General features: G+C 33.9%; 2 protein-coding genes across 7 annotated transcripts; both read left to right on the top strand.

The window, feature by feature from the left end:
- Positions 1-1,592: 1,592 nt before the first annotated feature.
- LOC110815885 (uncharacterized protein At4g14450, chloroplastic-like) lies at positions 1,593-2,111 on the top strand. Its single transcript, XM_022043857.2, has one exon. It carries the CDS (start codon positions 1,675-1,677, stop codon positions 1,984-1,986), a length of 312 nt encoding a protein of 103 aa, XP_021899549.1. The 5' UTR covers positions 1,593-1,674; the 3' UTR covers positions 1,987-2,111.
- Positions 2,112-5,766: 3,655 nt separating this feature from the next.
- On the top strand, positions 5,767-8,629 carry LOC110815810 (GRIP/coiled-coil protein). 6 transcript variants are annotated; one of them, XM_022043763.2, is made up of 2 exons: positions 5,767-6,144; positions 7,498-7,817. In XM_022043763.2, the coding sequence occupies exon 1, from the start codon at positions 5,912-5,914 to the stop codon at positions 6,140-6,142; it is 231 nt and encodes a 76-aa protein (XP_021899455.1). In that variant the 5' UTR covers positions 5,767-5,911; the 3' UTR covers positions 6,143-6,144; positions 7,498-7,817. The 6 variants fall into 6 exon arrangements, with proteins under 6 accessions (XP_021899455.1, XP_021899456.1, XP_021899454.1 ...); XM_022043764.2 differs by lacking the exon at positions 7,498-7,817 and adding an exon at positions 6,694-7,005; XM_022043762.2 differs by lacking the exon at positions 7,498-7,817 and adding an exon at positions 6,627-7,005.
- The last annotated feature ends 7,077 nt before the right edge of the window (positions 8,630-15,706 follow it).

The following is a 15,706-nucleotide window of genomic DNA, read 5'->3' as shown; positions in this document are numbered from 1 at the left end:
AAACCTGCTGCGGCGCCGCTGGACTTCGGCGGCATTTTTCGGCCAATTGGCCGGTATTTTTGCTCTGATTTGGCCATAGGTAGGTTCAGCATCGAATTCTGAGCCAATGGGAGAATTTTTACCTCGTTTGGCAGCCGAAAATTACTCCAGTGCGGCAACGGGTGGTGGCAGTCGGCTCCCCGACAGCTAAGCTGTCTTCTCCAACGAGAGGCTCTGGCAGCTAGGGTTAGGGTTTGGGTGCAGATGAAATTATTTATAACCATCCACTTTTAATCTGAGCCGTTCATCGCGATTCAATCTGTACCGTCCAATCGCGATTAAATAGAAAATGAATCTGTGCCGTTCATCGCGATGCAATCTGAGCCATCCGTGCGCGATTCAATCTAGGTCGTCTGTGCGCGCGGGAACAGATCTCAGCCGTTCGATCGCGCGCACACAGATCGCCCACGTGGCTCCATTCTGTGTGGCCTCTCGCGTCAGCGTCTCTGCCACGCTGCGTGTCCTAGTTGGCCGGAGCTGCTAACGTGGCGCAATATTTTTAAATTATGTTTTGACCCCCCAGTTTTTAATTTTTTTTTTCAAAAATATCCCCATAACCTAAATTTTCACTCATTTTAAAAAAAAATATTTTCAATTAAATCTCTAAATAATTTTATCCTTTTTATTATTATTTCTATTTAAATAAATTAAATTAAATTAAAACTATATATTATTACATAATAAATCATTACATTCATATAATAATTACAAAAAATTAAAATAAAATAATAATAAAAAGAAAAGGGTTGGGGTGTTACAGTTTGGCTCTAGAAAATAATGGTATCTAATACTAATGTTTGTTGTAAATCAATAAAAATAGATGTACTTTGTGCTGGTATTTCATTGATTTTAGCAGTTTGATAATGTTAATATTGGTATAATTTATTTATATAATTAATTTATTTTATATTTTAAAAAAAATTCGATAAATTAGGGTTTCCAAAATATTGAACTTATTTAAGTTCATTCTTAATATTATTTTTTTTATTTAAAAAAAAAAAAAAAAAAAAAAACCTCAAAACTATTCTATACTATTTTATGCTCATTAACCATTCAAATATCTATTTCATACAAGAAGGTGGAAAAAGTAATTATAGAAATTGGATGATGGTCTTACTCTAATAATACCTAATATGAAGTTCAAATTAATTATAAAAATACAAAATAAAATAATACTTAAAAATTTAGAAATATCATATATAAAATATTACATTTGAGCATTAAAATTTTTACTATTACAAACTAATGACGAATGTTGATTGTTAGATAGACTGGTCTAATAAGAATTAAAAATTAAAATTACACAGACATCACGTTGGCTTTTATGTTTGTGGTTTGGTTAGGGAAAGGAATTGTATTGTAATCAATAAGTTTTCTTCTTTTTTTTTAAAAAAAAAAAAAATTAAATATTAAAAATTAAAAGAATAAAATAAAAGAGAGTCAAAAAGGAAGCCAAAATGAGAGGCTAATTCAGCCGAGCCACATGTGGGACAGCTAATCCTCCTTTGACTCCATCTAAGCGTCTCCACCATGTGCCCCTTCTCACTTTTTGTATATATCCCCCACTAAATAACCTCCCCTTTTCCTAACCCTTCTTCTTCTTCTTCTTCAATTCTTCAATCTTCATCTGCATCCATGTCATTCAACTCCACAAATACCTCTGCCACCACGACACAACGCCAGCCCAGCCGTCTCCAACGGCGTGCTCCTGCATCTCTGAAAATCAGCCCTGCCGCCGCATGGAACGTCGCGATTCCCCTTCTATCGCCTCTCGCCTCCTCCCCGTCGTCGGAGGACCGGATTTGTCGGAAGACGGAAGCGAAGCCTAGGGAGGAGTCGAGGCAGGAGCAGCAGCATGAGAAGCCGGTATTCAAGAAGTGGCAGCACCCGGCGGCGCCGTTCTGCTACGAGCCGGTGCCGCTGATTCGGCCGTTCGTGCCGGTGTAGTCAAAGTCTCTGAAATGTTGACTCTAATTTTGTAGATCCAAACGTTGCGCTTTGCATCAAGTTGCGCACGTGATGTCACTAATTTTGTACACATTATAAATCACTAATTTTCTTTTTTATGTTCATCTTACCTTTTTTTTTTTTTTTCGTTTTATAATAATATAAAATGCAATCCCACAAAAGAAAAATCCCAATTTGTTTAGGGAGAAACTTTTAATTTCCAATCGCACAAAAAAGCAGCCAATTTCTTGCGTAATTTAATTGTTTTTTCTTTCAAATGTTGGGTAAATGATTTAAGATCTCCCCAATTTGCGTAATTTAATTTACAATAAGATTTAGGGTTTTACGTTTTTAACATCTATCTGAAATCATTCAATTCGATCTCCCGAATTCCCTTTGGACTCTCCGCTTCTCATTGTCTCAAGCCATGCGTCTATTCATTCCCTGCACATCCGCCATCGGTTCGTGGTTTCCGTTGTCTACTCTACAATCGCCATGCTTGTCTACCTCTCCTGAGTCCCGAAGCAATGGTGTCTAGATTCTGCTCCCCACTTGTAGGGTTATTCTTTGCTTCTGGATAATTCTTACAACCAAAACTATAAATATGTGTGTGTGTGTAGATTGATTCCCTGCACGAAAACAAATATAGGTTTGCTTTATTTCACGGAATCTAAAGAAAGTGATTGTGTTTTTTCTTTTTTCTCTCAGGAATTTTTTGTTTAAGCACTAAGCTTCCTTAATCTGTTTCAGGAGGAGAGTGAAGAAGACAACAAGTGTTTAGGTTTATGTGAATTGACTGCTTGGTTTTTCCATTTGAAACTAACTCCAACAAATTTCTTCAGTCGGTTCAGTTTCAGTTTAGTCAGTTGGTATAGTGAGTTAGATTTTCTTTTTAATTTCATAAATTTTAAAATAATTTAAAGTTTAATCTCATTCATTACAATTTAGTTACCATAAATAATTTCGAGCAGTGTTATTTATATTTCAAAATGAATTTTTTACCTCACAATTAATATATATTAAAAAAATAATTATTTATGAGGAAGCTCCAGCTGGAGTTGAGTTGTGTTGGCCCAACTTAGGACTCTCTTAACACATACCAACAGAAGTGATTAAATTGTAATTAATTATCGAAAGTGATTAATTGTAGTGTTGGCTGAATTCTTTTAGTATAAATTTTTTAAATGCTTCAAGTGATTAATTTCGTTCTAATCGTTTTTTTTTTTTTTTTAAATAATAATAAAAATAAAGTATATAATATATATATATATATATATTATATTTTTTGAGAGTATAGAGGTTAATAAACTTGAAGCTTTCTTGTGGAAGCAGAAGGGGTGAGATCTCATTATCAGATTAGTTGGTGAACAACTCACAAGAAATAGGCGACGCACAATATCTATCAACCCACCAATTAATTTCATCCCATCTCACCAGTCGTACCACCTATCACAATTTACAAACAAGTAATCACAATAATTGTTATTCTTGATTAATTTTTTGTCGGCATATATATATATATATATGAAAATGAAAATGAATATATGCCTATAAACTATTTATGAAAGCAAAAGGTACTAATAAAAAACTGTAATTCCACAACTTGGTCCTTCCCTCCATCAATTATTTTATCTTGTACCGCCCTTCTCTTTTCTTTTATAGCAGAATATTCCAGGCCAAACAGTTTCTTGAAGACCATATATACATAAAAAAGAGAGAGACTAGTCAAACATATCATAATATTTTATACATACGGGTTTTGAAATTTGACCATATACATTTTGTAGTGTTATATAATTATACGGGAAAAGAGATATTCCATGAGGATTTTGCTAATCAATCTGAGCATGAGCCTGAGCCTGCAGATGACTCATCCCAGTCTCGTTTTAGAACAATTTGCAATAATTGAAAGAAAGCAACAGCCCACAGGTTGTGATTAACTTTTTACTTGGTTTCACTTTCCTCTCTTGTATCGCCAAATACTTTCTTAACACTTCTGTGCAAAAATTATAAGTTGCCTCCAAGGCTATAAGTGAAAGAAAAGAAAAAAATAATTAAGGGTCCAGATTTTTTCTACTTAAGTCTAAATCTAGACTTAAGGAGACATCATACCAGCACTTTCCTTTTCCCGTTGGGAATGGTTTTTATATACATATATAATATCTAACCTATATAGCTTTTTTCATCATGTTAGAAGAGCTCATTTACCTGAGGCTTGAAAATTCAAAAACCCATTAAAGAAAAAATTTTATGAAGCAATTACATATGACTTTATTTTCTAAAAATGCAAAATATGATCCTTCAAGTTTAACAAACCATCAAAAAGTTGTCAAATTTGCCGTGCATATAATGATTACACACACACACACACACATATATATATATATATATATGTGACAATTTCACTTCTCTACGACAAGTAACTCATGAGAAGTTGTTCTGAAAGAACAATAAAACAAAAACCTATCATGCAACTTAAAATTTATCTTGGTTTCATGGGTGTTCATGGGTAACCCAACGACCAACGCGTTATATTTTGACAAGGTAAGTAAAGTTATATACTAAATTTTAAAAATAATTATAAAAAAAATAGATTGAAGTTCCAATACAATCAATTTGTACATTTTAAAGCCTTTTTTTTTTTTTAATTGTACAAGTTATCATTCATATGGGACTAGTAATATGTGGGACATTTTAGTTAAGTTAATATTATATATATATATGTATATATAGGTGGTCGCGGTCAAGATTGAAGCATAATAGACCAAATTGAGGATAGATTAAGGTAGGGGCTTGGATTAAAGGTAAAAAAAAAAAATGTTAATTACAGTCAAAACTGAACCAAGCTAAAAAAAAATACTAAACCAAGTTGAAATTTTGTAGTTTGATAAAAATTAATACAAATTAAACTAACAATACAAATCATCTTTTATTTTATGTATTTTTGGTCCAAACCTGTTCATCTAAGTTTGAATAAAAAACAAACTTTTTTTTTTTAATCATTTTAGTATGAAACAAAAATAGATCGGTCTTTTCAATTTCTTAATGTTTGGACTAAAGATTGTACGAAACACTATATTTGATCTAATTTCATTTAGATTCTTCAATATGTTCTCGAATAATTTCTTTTTTCAAAACTGAAATTTAATCACTTTTATTTTTATTATTTATTTATTATTTAATTATATTTAATACATATTATTATTTTTTTGTATAAAAACAATAAATGACTATTTTTTATGGCCGAATAAATCATAATTTAATTTGACTACTTGTTTAACTTTTATATCTTATAACTAGTTTGAATACATGTCACGCAACTTAATTTTTTAAAAGAAAATAATTTCATAAGCTCTTTTTAGAATAAGTCACCAAATTTTAATGGGTTTGTCCATAGAAAGTGCAAATATATATATATATATATATATTGTTTAGTATTTTAGTATTTAAAAAAAACTCCACCATTTCCTAACAAAACATCAATGAAAATAAGGTTTTTCTTGCTAATTTAAGAAAATAATTTTGTGAGCTCTCCTGAAAACAAGTGACCAAATGTAATAGATACATACATATATATGTATATGTATATGTATATGTATATGTATATGTATCTATGTATTTTCCATACATCAAATATCAATAATTTTCATTCTACGGACTTAATGGGCTAAATTAGGCGTGATTGGTTGAAAACATTTTCTAGAATACTCGGCTGGGTCCAAATCACAGTGGGCCGTTATCTTTTTTCTTATTTAAAAAAAAAAAACAGAAAATTAAGACCGGCCGACTTGTTTGAGAACTTCCTCAGATAAAAGATTCAAGTAAAAATTAAACAAGACGAAACAGATCCTGAGAGAACAGGGGTGTTCGTATTGAAAGAAATCCTGAAGAGAGAAAAGGAGATAGATCTGCGTTTGGCACTCGGATGGATCTGAAGATGATAGGGAGGCGAGCCGGAACAAGTCGACTCAACAGGCGAAGGAACGATTCCAAGCTGGGCCGCCTGGTGGCCTTCTTGCAAATGGCAGAGTTCGAGATCGTCTTCTTCTGTGTTGTCGTCGTCGCTTTCTTCACCTTCAAGCAACTCACGGCGAGGCCGGAGTACAATCAAATTCTGGTGAAGAAGCCCGGTGGGCCTGATTTTTGGCCTCACTAGAGGTATCAGAATACTTTATTGTTTTTCCTTTGTTTCTTAATTTCCGTTTGCTATCTTTGTTTCGATATATTGAATTGTCAGAATTTAGACAAATAGGACGATTGATGTTCACGCTGAAGATATGTGTAAATCCAACAACGATTAACTGATATTCGTCTAATTTGATCGAATAAATCCTAGAAATCCGTGTAGAGAACAGATTGATCTTCATTATCATGTCTGGCTTCAACTTCAAGGTTAGGGTTGTGGTTATAGAACTTGAGAATCATGAGGCGAAGTCTATTAGCATAAGCTTTACTTCAATGTTATTAGGAAAATGAAATAACACTTGTTAGCTGGTGAAATTATACTCTTCAGTAGGGATCAAAATTTGACTGGACTTAGAAGCAAGTTGAAACGATAAGATTACAACTGACAACTACTTCCATTGCCACCATAATTTTTCATTTTTCATTTTTTGCTCTTTCTTTTCATATTGAAAAAGTATTAAGAATGAGATTTACTGAGGAACGACTCCATCCTCCTCCTGCTTGCTTTGATGAAGTCTGCAGTTTGTACCAATTAGATATTTCTTAATCCAATTGGATGCTGAAAAACAGTCCGTCCAACCTTTTGACCGGAAGAAAATTCTGGACAGATGTAACGTCTGTCTTGAACAGTTAGTAGTACGCTCATGGCCTGAAGTTCCTGAACTCGGTTGAATTGCCAGAAGATATAGTCAGGGAATTTTAAGTATTTCTTCTTGAATTTGAAATCACTATGCAAGTATTTCTTTTTAACTTTAGAATCACATACTGTTTTTATTCATGCAATTCGGTGAAAGAAAAGTATTCTAATGTCAAGTAATTACTGTTTTCCGTTCATGGTGGAGTAAGAGATGCTTCAAATAGAGAAAAACTCAATACAGACTTAACCAACCAAATTCACATCAACATGGCAATAAATGCTATCCAAATAGAGAACTTTACTGGTGATAAAGTTAGCAGACTCGGAACTGTTAACAAATGAAATAACAGAAGAAAGCAGTCTAACATAGAAAAAACTCAAAAACCTTACTTTTAGAGAGTGAAAAAGATACTAATTACCTGCTGAGGATAATATAGCAGTCTTGAAAACATTGGACAATAAGAAAGGATTACTCCATGAAATTACTTGAGAGGTAACATAGAAGAAAAATGGCACTGATAAAACCAAAATATTATATGCAAGTAATTGATGTTTAGATATAATCTGTAACTGAGTATCTAGTTCTTTATCAAGGTAGATATTAGTTTTAGTGGGGAGGTTCCCAAAAAATAATGCCGATTTTGAGCATAAACTTGATGTGCATGAACTCGAGAACTGAATATTAGTAGCTATAATTTCTTGAATTGTTTAGGGACCTTGAAGAAACCTAGCTAGTTTTGAAGGAGGCTGCAGTTCAGAAGTTTGTCCTCCATTGGCATCCGTTATGATGGTAGCTGCAAGATAATTTATGCAGGAATGATGTGTTTTTGAAAATTTGCAATCAAATATGCTTTATCAAGTTATGTATAAAAACTTTTTGGATTGAACCAAGGTCTCCGTGGTAGTTGCTGCAAACAATTCAAGATGGGAATGTACATAATTTTGTGACTAACTATATTAAAAGCAACCATTTTGAAAATAATAAAAAAAATCCATATTTGGAAACCAAGTAGTAATATCCATTCTACTTTCTTCTACTGTAGACTACCTAATTTCATCATCCCATTCAAGGACCCAATTGGCGCATTCTTATGTTATGAACTACTTTTTTTTTTTTGGAAGAATGTGACATGAAATACTCGATAGTACTTCAGCGGAGCCTACACCCATGAATTGTATAATATTGAAGTTGAATATAAACTAATTAAGTTGGATCGCACAAATTGAACTCAAATAGTTGAAAATATAAAAAATCAAATTTTAGGAATTCATATGAAGTAATATAAAAACTGGAATTAGTTACCCATTAGTGGAACAAAAATGTCAATTATAGTATTTCGGTGAAATTTCTTCTAAATACTTGACTGTAAAAGTATATATTACAATAAAATTCGATTCAAATCTCAATTTAAAAAACAAATAATATATAATTTATGAATCTTGGTTTTCCAGGTCGTAGCCAAGATCCATAATCGCGTCGGCCAAAAACTTTTTTTCAAAAGGAAAAAAAGAAAATCAAAATGGGCTGCATGATTGAAGGGAACCTTGCGGTATACGCTGAAAGCAGTGAATTATAATAAAGAAAGTCACGTGGAAAAAGCCAATAGATGGAGTGGGTGAAGAAGAATGGAAGAAAGCCGTTGAGTTGAATTTTATCAGGTTTATATTTAATTTATTGGGCGTTAAATCCGACAAGAAAGCGACAGCTTATTATTATTATTATTATTATTATTACTACATGGCTAAAACAAAGCACCCTTCTTTTCCGTTTGTTGAAGTATATAATTACTATAATTACATAAAATATATTTCTTTGTTTAATTACTTTAAAAATACACAAATAGAGAAAAATTGTATATATGCATAACCATTTTAATTAATGATGATATGCACATCCGAGGAACCTTTAGCATTTTTACAAGACTATTGTGAGAAAAATTACACGTCTATAGAGTATGAATAATACTTATCTTGCTTTTTATTTAATGTTCTCCAAAAATCCATGAAGCAGATAATTCATAACATTAGAAAATAGCCTAGTTTTGTGGACTAGCAAAACTAAGGCACCGAATTGCAATATAATAGAAAAGCTCAAAAAATATTGGCCTCTTTTTTTACATAATTTTACTTAGATTCAATATCTTAATTTTATCCTTGTAGATGAAGTTATTCATTTACAAGGGTATTTATTGTAACGCCCCCTTTTTTTTTTTCTTCCTTTCACGTTGGGTGTAATTAATAAAGCAACTAATTTCATAGTCAATCGGTTAAATACAAAGAAACACTATCACAATCTCTTATTCAATGATCAAGGTAAATCTACAATCATGCACAAGACATCGCACATAATACAACCGTACTCAATGGCTATGCTACCATCAATTTACACATTCTATTTGGTCAAAAGAAACGATAATCTTTATCCTGTTACTCTACACACTAGGTTCGGACGCTAACAACTTCGATCCGGACTCCGTCCTTACATCATCTGTAAAGAGGAAAGAGTGAGTCCATTTAGCTCAATACGGTACAAATTAAAATACAGGTGTGAGATGCAACAATATAAACCCCAAGTTCCTACCAACGGTTCACTACCGAACCCTAGTCCCCCCCTTGTATCCCACAATCCCACCTACCCAAGGTTTCCGTCCCCCGACGACACCCTAGGCATGCCAGTGATACCACTCACCACCAAGATCGACGACCATTAACCACCTATCGATACCTATTGGGCCACGCACACACACTATTTTCCTTCATTTTCATCACCAACATCGGCGACCATCATCCACCTACCGACCCTTATCAGGCCACCCACACACACTTTAATCATTCTCTCCCGTCACCAACATCGGTGACCATTCGCCACCTCTCGACTTATACCAGACCACACACTGATCATTCTCTCCCGTCACCAACATCGGCGATCATTAGCCACCTCTCGATCTATACCAGGCCACACACACACACACACTTTGATCATTCTCTCCTGTCACCAGCATCGGCGACCATTAACCACCTCTCGACCTGTACCAGGCCCGCACACACACTTTAATCATTCTCTCCCGTCACCAGCATCAGCGACCATTAACCACCTCTCGACCTATACCAGGCCACGCACACACACTCTGATCATTCTCTCCCGTCACCGACATCGGCAACCATTAGCCACCTCTCGACCTATACCAGGCCATGCACGCACACCACTTTCATTCACTTTCATCACTAACATCGGCGACCCTCGTCCACCTATCGACCCCTATCGGCCACACACACACACGCTACTCATTCTCTCCCACTGCCCCTCTTCGCCCACTACCTGCGACATACTCTGAGTGTCCCTACTCACACCGTCTTTCCCCCGCCGCCACGAACTCTACTTATGCTGCCTACGCTTTCTCTCTCTCCTCCCCCCCCCCAGTCCTACTCTCTCCCAAAGCTCTAGCTACCCCACTCCACTCCCTCAAGCACCTCACTCACCCTGCAGATCCTTCCCTTCCCCAACGTTCACTCACTACCTCTCCCTATCTCTCTCTCGGACCATATCCTCCCGCCACAACATCTTTCTATCTCCTCCCGCGTTACTCACACCACCCGTTCCCTCTCCCACAACTCACTAACCTCACACATCTTCCTCTCTCCTCCCACGTTGCTCACACAACCCGCTCACTCTCACACAGTTCACACACATCTTCCTCTCTTTCGACCTCCACTCACTCCACACTCCTATCTCTCTCTCAGCTTTCGCCCGTACTGTCACCTTCTCCCTCTCTCCTCCCCCGATTCTCACGCGGCCAACTTCCTTCCACCTACCTTATTGCACACACTCACCCTACACGGCCTCCTCCATACACCATTACTTTCGTATGTCGTCACCACGCACACCACACATCCAAACATTTCAAACTCAAATCAACACGTGTATTTGAAGTTTGTTACCGTACCTCCCATTTCCATCTTCCTTCTTTCGGCCGATCGCGCTATCACTGTCTGCAGCCTCCTCCTCTACGCTCCGCTTCCTTTCTCTCTCCTTCTGGAACCTTCCTTCCTCTCCTGTTTCTCTTTCCCGCTCCCCTTCTTCCTCTGTTCTTTTTTCCTTTTTTTTCTTCTTTTTCTTTCCTCTTTCCTTCCTTCGCCCGCCCCCTATTTATATCACCCCAGTTTTTCCTCAAAACGGCGTCGTTTTCCCCCTTGCAGAACGACATCATTTTTTTCTTTTCAAAACGACGTCGTTTTCTCCCCTCTGCAAAACGACGCCGTTTTTCCTTTTTTAAAACGGCGTCATTTCCCTCACCTCTTTTTTTTTTTTTTCCAGTCATTACATTTACACTGGGTATGGATAACTAGTTATATTTTTCAACATTTATAGTTAATGATATGAGGTCTTATTTTATTCACTAAAGTGCAATATATCTGGTTAAAATATTTTTCTTAGATATTTATATATATATAAACTTTATATTAAATATTTTGTATAAATATATTAACATTTGTAATTTTCATTAATAATTAATTTTTTAAAAAACTTATTAGCAGAATCGGTTTGTTTAATTATAATTTGTCATCTACCTGCATATGAATCTTCTTTAAGATAAATACTCCTCTCATCTTCTTCTCATTACTTCTTTAAACTAATGTTAGACTATCGATAAATTGGTGTTTTGCATATAAACATCAATACAATTCATATTAAATATTTATATATATATAAATATTTAATATGAATTGTATTGATGTTTATATGCAAAACACCAATTTATCGATTAAATTACTTTCAAAACAGTTTAATATATGTAGGGACTTTTATAAATGATTCAAAATATGACAATTATTATCTTTTCTCTAGTTCATTATATGACTTAGGAGCCTTACGACAAGAAGATGATTGGTAAGGTTAATAAGTGGAATGATCTCTATGTTTTACACTTTCAAAAGCGACCACAAATAGCAGCGGATCATATCATTATCAATAAAATCACAGTTTAAATATGATATAAGAGATTAGAACATTTATCTTTTCCTATATTTGAATTGCTGAAACCCAAATTACAATTCTTCAATTTTTGGTGTATAGATAAAGATACTATCTTTATCACATCTATCATTTACCAAGAAAAAAAGTGTTAAACTTTTTTAATAGCACAATAATATCTCACAATCAATTCGATTTTATACATTATGACATATTGAGAGCATTCTTTAAATCATCTTATAATGGACACAAATATTTTTTTTTTACAATTATTGATAATTGTAAATGTTTTAAATCTAACACTATTACTGTAATTTCACTTTTCTACAAAATAGTTATAAGATAATTTATTATCATATCAAAGTATTGAGATTAAACAATACACTTGAATTATCACTTACTGATTTTCTTAATGAGATAGGGTCTTGCATCAACTTTCTTGTATTAAACCTCCATAACAATATTCTATAGTAGAAAAAGAACATTAATATCTATTAAATGTTGCTAGAGCCATGTATTTTCAGTCCAAAATACGTATACCATTTTGGAAAAAGTGTATAGCTTATGCAATGTTTCTAAACAATAAACCTCCTTCTCATTTGCTTCAAAATAAGTTCCCTAATGAGTGACTTTACAAAAAAGTTTTTAATTATTCATTTCTCCAAGTATTTGGATGGCTTATGTTTACTTCTACTTTAACTGTTTATTGATGTAAACTTGATCCTAGAACCAAACTTGTTATGTTTCTTGGTTAATTAGTTAGAATCAAGAAGTACAAGATATTTGATTTGTAGAATAAATAGATATTCCTTTTTGGAATGTTATATTTCATGAAAATCAGTTTCCTTTTCATCATCTCAATCCAAAAGTTGAAGTCCTAAATATATTTTTAAACCTTATTTTATCATTATCTTTAGTTGTTCCTGAATGTAATGCTTAGAAATTATCTTAAGCTAATTAGATGTCATCAACAGTGACAATCTCAAGCTTCAAATCATAATTTACTCCTCGAAGATCATCAAAAACAACAAAACCTTTGTCATATCTCAAAATCTTTCACTATAATAATTCTTTGCATACTATTTTCACTTCAAAATGGTACATCAGTTAGTCAAATCTCTATCTTATAAAAAAAGTTGTCTCATTTTTGTAAAATCTTTGTGATGGCTGTCTCTTCTTATATTAAGCCACGATTTTATCATAAAGTTGTCAAACATCAACATTAGAGAGAAGTCATGAAAATTGAAATGGAAGCTATGGAATAAAATCGTATACGTATAGAGTTCAATTATCACTTAGAAAACATGTCATTCGATGCAGATAGATGTACAAAATTAAGCATATATCTAATGGTTCCATGGAATGATATAAAGCATGTTCGATTGCAAAAAGCTACAAGTAATAGGAGGGAGTTAGCTTCAATGAGACATTTTCTCGAGTTGCTAAGCTAGTAATTATAAATTATTGTTAACATTAATAACAAATCAATATGGGCATTTAGCTCAACTTGATGTTAGTAATGCCTTTTTGAATGGAGACTTACATGAAAAAGTCTAAATAGAATTTCCTCTTAGCTATCACAGCAAGGGATAACATATAAATTCTTGTTCATATGTTCATAGTCCTCCCAAGTCCATTTATGGTCTTAAACAAGTATCAAGACAATAATATTCAAAATTTACTGATACTCTGCTTCAGTTTGGATTTCATTAATCCATGTTAGATTTCTCATTATTAATAAAAAGTACAGGCTCTTCATTTTTTAATTTATTAGTTTATGTTGATGATATTGTAATCGTTCATCCCCTTGTAGATATCATCAACTCTCTCAAATAATTTATGCATGCCCAGTTCAAGGTAAAATGTAAAAGCCCAAAATTAGGAAAATAAAATAATACTAACATTTATTAATTTGCGGAAGTAGTTTAGAGCCTAGGGTTACATTCTTGGTATAGTTTGTTTAAAACCTTCAATAAGGCTACAGGAATGCTCTTAAAGAACATAAATACAAAAGAGTAATAAGGAAAACTAATGTGATCAACTTCTGTTCGAAATTAGAGAAACGGAGAGGCAACCTTCTAGCTAGTTTTCTTGTTGTTCAGGATCCGGGTCTTGGTCGTCTTGATCTGAAATGCTTAATAATAAAAAGATAAGGTACACTATCTCATTAAAAATATTGACGCCTTACCATTGATACAAAAAATCAAAGGTTTGTAAAAATTGTAAAACAATCAATGTAACTCATTTTTAAATAAACTCGTTTCACTGAAAACGTAATTTTTTTTAACTCACTTGTAAGTTCCTAAATGTCATTTAAGAATCAAAATAGTAATCTATACTATGCATTCTAAAAGACCAAGAACAATTAACTTTTATCATTTCAACTTGTCTATTAGTGCTGGTGGGGGTCCATAGGGGTCCCCACTATACATGGACCAAACATTCATTCTATTAATCAAACGATCGTCCCCATACCTCGTTTGATAATGGATGTTAAACATACAACCGCCTTAATACCCTGTTAGGTATAAGCATAATCAAATAATTCTCAACCCCTTCCAGTAGGGGACTTTTTAGCCCCATTCGACTAAGGATAACGTCCACGGTAGGGTTTACCTTATGCACCAAGTCTGTACACTCTTTCCCAAAGCATCCGATAAGCCCTATTTATTTAACATAATGTATTTATGTATATGCTCTTTATTATCTACTATTTAGCCGTAAGGGGCCCGTAAATCTATATCATAACTATATGAGTGCATATTTTAATATAGGTACATTAATTAAGAATGTATTATACAGTTTTGGAGTTGTATATGCTAAATAGTCTTTGTCATCCTACACTAAAAAACTATTATGTGACCTAACATACCTGCATTTTTCCTGCTATGGGCGTCGGCTACCATATTACCCTTGCTCAAGTAATACAAGATTTTACAATCGTAATCCTTGAAGAGATCTATTCAACGTCTTTGATGCACGTTGAGGTCCTTCTGAGTGAATATATATCTTAAGCTCTTATGTTTCGTGTTTTTTCATATAAGTAATAGCGACAAGTCTTCAAGGCGTGAATAATAGCGGTAAGCTCCAAGTTGTGGGTAAACTAATTTTTTTTATGAGTTTTCAACTATCTGTAACCATAAGTTATGACATTTCCGTGCTGCATCAGAACACAACCCAGTCCTTGGTGGGACGCATCATTGTATACTACATACCCACTCGTTCCATACGGTAAAGCCAAGACTGGTGTGGTAGTCAGTCATTACTTAAGTTTTGTAAAGCTCTTTTCACATTTCTCATTCTACTCGAACTTAATATTTTTCTTCGTAAGTCATGTCGGGGGGGTTATACTTGAGAATCCTTATATAAACCTGCAGTAATAACCTGCCATATCAAATAAGGTTCGAATTTCCTTGACCGAAGTCAATTGCTTCTAATCCATCACTGCATCAATCTTGTCAAAATTTACTGACACTCCATCTTTTGATATTATGTATTATAGGAAGGAAGTTTGCTTAAGCCAAAACCCACACTTGCTCAATTTCATTTATAGTTTTTTTTTCCTGAGAACTTGTAAGACCTGAATAAAATGTTGAGCGTGTTTCTATCTGCTCTTAAAGTATACCAGGATATCATCAATGAATACAATGATAAACTAGTCCAAGAACAACTTAAAAACTTTATTCATCAAATCCATAAAAATTGCAGGTACATTAGTCAGTCCGAATGACATGACTAGGAACTCATAGTACCCATACTGGGTCATAAAGGTCGTCTTAAGAATGTCTTCTGCCTTGATTTTTACTTGATTGTATCCCGAACGCAAGTCAATCTTGAAAAAAATTTGAGCATCCTATAATTGATCGAAAAGATCGTCAAGTCTATGGAGGGGGTATTTCTTCTTGATTGTGACCATGTTCAGTTTT

Source organism: Carica papaya, chromosome 3 (genome assembly GCF_054855325.1).
Source record: "Carica papaya isolate Zhongbai chromosome 3, ASM5485532v1, whole genome shotgun sequence".
NCBI classification, from domain to species: Eukaryota; Viridiplantae; Streptophyta; class Magnoliopsida; order Brassicales; family Caricaceae; genus Carica; species Carica papaya.
This window is presented reverse-complemented; position numbering and strand designations above follow the sequence as displayed.